Source organism: Trichechus manatus, unplaced genomic scaffold, assembly GCF_000243295.1.
Source record: "Trichechus manatus latirostris isolate Lorelei unplaced genomic scaffold, TriManLat1.0 scaffold00077, whole genome shotgun sequence".
NCBI classification, from domain to species: Eukaryota; Metazoa; Chordata; class Mammalia; order Sirenia; family Trichechidae; genus Trichechus; species Trichechus manatus.
In genome coordinates this window covers 2,468,212-2,474,211 of record NW_004444013.1, presented here as the reverse complement: position 1 = coordinate 2,474,211, position 6,000 = coordinate 2,468,212, and the positions used below count along the sequence as shown (strand labels likewise).

At 52.7% G+C, this 6,000-nt stretch overlaps 1 protein-coding gene across 2 annotated transcripts in view; it reads right to left on the bottom strand.

The window, feature by feature from the left end:
* Window positions 1-1,798: 1,798 nt before the first annotated feature.
* Window positions 1,799-6,000, bottom strand: part of GTF2IRD1 (GTF2I repeat domain containing 1) — a 145,691-nt gene continuing 141,489 nt past the window's right edge. Inside the window, exons 26-27 of one of the 2 annotated variants that reach the window (XM_004380766.2) lie at window positions 3,021-3,157; window positions 1,799-2,023 (exon numbers count right to left, since the gene is read on the bottom strand). In XM_004380766.2, coding sequence (XP_004380823.1) covers window positions 1,955-2,023; window positions 3,021-3,157 — 206 coding nt within the window. In that variant the 3' untranslated portion in view covers window positions 1,799-1,954. The remainder of the gene's footprint in view (window positions 2,024-3,020; window positions 3,158-6,000) is intronic. The other variant, XM_004380765.2, reaches the window with a different exon arrangement.

Here is a 6,000-nt window from a genome sequence, read left to right as displayed (position 1 = left end):
TCCCACATGGAAGGTAAGAATTCTACCACTGAACCACTGTGATGCAGTGAATTACTTAATATGGCCCTTCTAGCCAGTCTTTGTAACCTCCAGCAAATGACTAGGTGGGACTATGCAAATGAGGTGCTTGTGGCCCACCAAGGGGTTTGGATAGCTTGCTAACTATGCAAATAAGGAGCATGGCACCCTTGGGGGTGGGGTGGGGCCATGCAAATAAGGTGTATGAAACCCTAACGAGGGGACTGGTCAGTTTTGCTATCCTGCTAGGCTTAAAATGAGCCATCCCAGAGGCAGGAAGGATCTCTCCACCACCAAGAAATAAGAGCCAGGAGTGGAGCACGTCCTATGGACCCAGGATCCCTGAGCTAAGAACCTCCTAGATCCAGGAGGCAGAGAGAGCAGTAACACTGGAGACAGTGAGAGATGGCAAGAAGCAGAAGTAGAGAAACAACAGCAGCAGAGGCAGCAGAACCAGGAGACTAGCAGGAGACAGCGCGGTAAACTTCCTGGCCAACGGAGCGAGAAAGCTGAATGCCTTTGGGCAACAGCCTTCCTTGAGGAGTGGGGTGCCTCTGGGCACTTATCAGCAGAGCTAAAAGAGCTTTGTAACACTTACCAGAGCAGGGCAGAGGCCAAGGGGCCAGAGAGAGACAAGCCTGAAGGCATGGCTGAGAAGAGGCTGTCCTGATTGAAGAACTGTATCCTGAGTGTTTCTGAACCTAACTTGTAACCTGTTACTTCCCTAATAAACCCCATAATCATGAGTACTGTCTGTGAGTTGTGTGTGGCCACTGCAACGAATTACTGAACTTAGCAGAGAAGTAGAGAGTGCCATGGGAGGGATGGCTGGTGTCAGAACTGGTAAAAAGGTTGGAGGGTGGAGGTTAGGGTGGAGGACCTCCGCCTCACAGGGATCAGCCTTGGGCGGCTGATCTTGATTCTCCTTCTTCCTTGTGAAGTTAGAAGAGGTCAGACGCCCCGCCATGCCATTTTTACAACCACCAACATCCCCTGCTGGGAAGGCAGGGTTCAATAATAATGTGTCCAGTGATACATGTGAGCAGCTACCGTATGCCAGACCCTGGACAACACCCTGGCTCTTTTGATTTGTCTTACTGCCTCCAGTCTTATCTCTTCCTTCCACTTTCCACCTAGCACCAGAGTGTTCTTTCTGAAACACAGCTGTGACTCAGCACTCCGCTACTCAAATACCCTCAGCTCTACCCCAAATCCCCGCATCCCTCGAGGACCAAGCCAAAAGCCCCTTCCCCAGATGTCTGCCCTCCTCACTCACTCCCTGGTTGACATTTGATTATCAAACTTAACACATAATTTCACCAGAGTGACTGGGGCCAGGACAGTCCCCTCTACCCCACCGTGTGCCCCCTGAGGCCAGGGGAGCCATGTGAAGTCCCTTCCATCCCCACCTGCCCTGGCTTAGCCCTGGGCAGGAAGGATGAGGGACAGTCCCTGCACGGACGGGGTCCCGGATCGTGGGCTGCAGGCAGCTGGCATCTAGCAGGCCTGTGGCTCCCGCCGCTGTCTGGCAGCGGAGGCGAGCCTGGCACTTCACCTTCCACGGCTCCCCATCCTAAGGTCACATGGTCCAGCAGCAGAGAACCGAGTAGGCTTGCACCTAGACACCAGGGCCCAGTGTCAGGGACATCAGGGAGGAGGGCCTGGCAGGCCACTGTGCTGGGCTTCCCCTGACCTCATCTCTAGGGACGGGGCTGCAGCCGCCATTCCAAAAGAGAATACGCAACAGTTAAGAGCAAAGGCAATATTTTTTTTTTTTTTTTTTTTTTACTTATTTAAAAAGGCCTTGGTGGCAGGAATATAGTGTAAAAATCATTGGAAAAACTAAAAGGCATCGATACATATCCTAATATACATTTTGTACATAAATTACAATCCTTTAGTTTTTCTGAGTGAGGTCTTGATTCAGCGCTGAGGTCTAGTAATTAAGAGGTCCTGGGAGCTGCACGTTCAGGCCGGCATAGTCCACCATGTACATTGGCCATTGCTAGAGAGGAGGACAAAAGTTTCTGGTTAGGACTCCAGGTGACAGGGAGAAAACCCGCTTTCTGAAGGGCTTCCTCAGATGCTCTGCATTCGGAGGCTGTTGAGGCCGAGAGAGAGAGGATGTGACCTGTCTAGGGTCACATGGTTTACCAGTGGCCACAGAGCCTGGGCCAGAGCCTTCTGACCTGGCCCCACCTGTGTCCCAGGGACTGTCATGTGGCTCAGACATGAGGACCAAGAGCTCGCCCCTAAGCTCAGCCACCTCCAGGCCTCACACACCTAGGACACTGTCAGGTCGCTGGGGTGGGAAGAGTTAGTGACCCTCTGTGGGCACTCACATGCCCACAGGCAGTGAGGACTCTAGGGAAAGTGAGATTAGGGCAAAGCCTGATGCCTGGACTTTCCACAAAGGCACTCAAGGGAGACACGGTTAAAGGGTAAAGAAATCCTAAAACCATTTTCAAATGTGTCCAAATATTCTCCCCCATTTGGGCTCAAGATTTCAAAGCTGATGTCTGACGACAGAGAGATCTCTCCACCCTAGAGAGCTCGGGTGGGAGGGATGAAACCCACAACAGGGCAGAAGAGACGGAGCTCTGGGGTTGGGGTCTCATCTTCCACTGACCTACCGCAAGGCCACAGACGAGGCAGTCTACCTCCTGACCCCTGTTTTCCCCATCTGTAAGTTGTAGAAACACCCACATGTCCCAGGGTGGAGGTGTGGCTCAGAGACACAGCACCCTGCTCTGCACTGACATGGAGGGGGCCTGTGGTGCCTTCTCCTGGACCTCGGCTTCCCCGTCCACCCTACAGGGATGTGGATTCCTGTCTGGGCAGCTGTGAGCCCCCATGACAGGGACAGACTATCTTGTGGGCAGGACAGGCAGATTTTGTGCGACCCCAAGGCAGAGGACCCTACTCAGGGCCAGTGCCTCCCTGCACCCCAAACCACACCCTGGAGCAGGAGGAGTGGCCAGGTCTCATCTGTACAACTTTACCACGAGTGAAATCTGGTTGGTCGATGTCACAGACTCTGGGTTCGAGGACGAGGATGAGGAAGACGAGGAGGAAGAGGAGACAGAATTCCCTTCAGAGACCCGCTTCCTCTTGCGCTTGGGAATGCTGCCATCTTTGGCTGGTGGGAGAAAAGGAAAGGCCTTGATGAGGTCCCTGGGTGGTGCTAACTGAAAGGTGGGTGGTTCAAATCCACTCAGCAGCACTGTGGAAGAAAGGCCTGGTGATCTGCTTTCATAAAGATTACAGTCAAGAAAACCCTAGGAAACACAGTTCTACTCTGTAACACATGGGGTCACCATGAGTCAGAATCAATTTAATGGCAACAGGTATGATTTTTTTGTTTGTTTCAGGCTTAAAGTCTCCTTCTCAGCATCCCAAGCTCCCGGCCTGCCAGTGGCCAAGGCCTCCCTCAGCCTCGCTCCCTCTGTTCCACCAGGCCGACTCTGCCCATTTGCCATTTGCCCCACTGCACCGCTCTGGCTACCTGCCTGCCTTTGCTAACACTCAGGTAGGCCTTGCCAGCAGGCTCAGTTCAGGCCCCAAACGAAAACACCAAACCAGTTGCCACTGACTCTGACTCACAGCGACCCCATGTGTGCCAGAGTAGAACTGTGCTCCATAGGGTTTTCAGTGGCTGATTTTTCAGAAGGAGATTGCCAGGCCTTTCTTCTGAGGTGCCTCTGGGTGAAATCAAAGCTTTGGTTAGCAGCCAATGCATCCGTGCCCATTATATTCTTCCCAGACCATCCAGCCTATGGAGTTACAGCCCCTAGAACTCCCAGGCCCATCTGCAGGCCCGTCCCAGCCTCACAGGGCTAAGGGTACTGCCTCCAAAGGCGGACAGACTTCACATGTGGAGAAAGCCACTTAGTGACCCCAAGCATTCATGTCCTCATGAGTGAAATGTGAATAACGAGGCAGTGGTGGTTCAGTGGGAGAATTCTTGTCTTCCATGCAGGAGACCTGGGATCAACTCCTGGTCAATGTACCATCTCTCAGTGGAGGCCTGTGGGTTGCTAGGATGCTGAACAGGTTTCAGCGGAGCTTCCACACTAAGACAGACTAGGAAGAAAGGCCTGATGATCTACTTGGAAAAATCAGCTAATTAAAATGTCATGGATCACAATAGTCCAATCCGCAGGACTGGGCAGCATTTTGTTCCCTTGGGCATGGGGCCACCGTGAGTCGGGAGCTGTCTGGATGGCAGCTAACAACAGCACAGCTAACAACAGTGTGAATAAATTACTGCAGCATTGCTGGGAGGTCCCATGAAATCCTGTGCAAAGTGCTTAGCACAGTCCCTGGCACCTGGTAAGTACTCAGAAACCAAGAACTGGATTATTACTGTCGCTGCTGTTACGGCCAATGTGTGATGACAGTCTGTGAAACACTAGCGTCCACAGGCCCAACAATGAGCAGGCAGTGCTACAGGTGTCTACGTTCACGTTCCAGTTCACCACTGCCACTCACTGGCTGTGTGACCCTGGATAAACGTATTAACTGCTCTGAGCCAAACGGGGAAAAGAAGAGGGAAGAGAGACTCAAGTGGCATAATGGAGCGGGACTCAGCAGGTGTTCTGTTGCTGCTGAATTAAACTGATGTGACTTTATAAGGCTGATAAAAAGGTCTGTAACTGCGCCACGTCATTAGGGTCCTGTCTGGGCTGAGTGGGCAGTTAACTGCATGGCAACCTAACATAGCCCACTAGAAGGGTTTTTTTTTTTTTAATTGTGGTAAAAACATATATAACAAAACATTTATCAATTCAACAATTTTGACATATATAACTCAGTGACATTGATTATGTTCATCATGGTTTGTAACCATTAACCCGATTCCAACTCACGGTGACCCCATGTGTTACAGAGCAGAACTGCTCCACAGAGTTTTCTTGGCTGTAATCTTTATGGAAGAGGATGGCCAAGCCTTTCTTCTGAGGTGCCGTGGGTGGGTCTGAACCACCAACCTTTAAGTTAGCAGTCCAGTGCAAACCATTTACGCCACCGGGGACTTTCCCTCCCACCTCTGGTAACCACTGATAAGCTCTGGTCTCTATACATTTGCCTGTTTCCACCAAGTGGTTCTTAATGACAAAGGGTATGAGGGCAGCCTGGGCCCATGGCACAGCTGTCTGTCCAGAGCTCCTATGAAGAAACACCAGAGCCCAGGACTCTGTAACATCATAAATAAAGCTCCTGGGAAACAGAAGACCCTGGTGCAGGAGGGGCCCAGGCTGTGAGCCAGGGAGGAGGCTCCACATGAAAAAGAAGTCAGAGTGCCAGCTGTCACTCTCTGCCTCGAGTGGCCTGGGGCTGGGGCCACCTTGGGGCCACCGTAAGACCCTGAAGATGACCACAGTAGGGGGAGTGGTGGGTGTAAGGGACAGCACCCGCCCTCTGAGCGTCTGTCCTCCCCGGCCCCTGTCTCTTACCTGATGGCAGCTCCTTGTATTTAGGGCTTGGCCCCAGTCACCTCCCTCCTGGTGTGCCCAGTGCTGTGCCTGGCCACAGGAGGCCCTGTGATTGGCTCCCCACAGGGTTCTGGATGTGGTACATCCTGGTTTGGCTGAACCACAGACTGGACACATCTGGAGTCAGGGCCTCAGGTGGGGGGGCTTGCTGAATCTTGTCACTGTCCCCACTGAGCAGCCACACTTGGCCACTGGTCCATGGTGGCCTATGGCTCAGATGGATACTCCTGAGACCAGGCTCCAGCTGCCACTCACCATGTAACCTCGGGCAGATCCCTTCCCCTCTCTGGGCCTCAGTTTCCCACCTGTAAAATGGACTCTCCTGAGTCCTAGCGCATCTCCTCCAACAGAACCACACAGTCCCCAGGTCCCTGCGAACTGAGAGGTTCTAAAAGACCACGGCCTCAGGCAGACGTGTGCCCTGCAAATGCAGGCAGAGTCAAGGCAGCCAGTGCCTCCTGCCTCACCCTGGCTGGCCACATGTCACTCG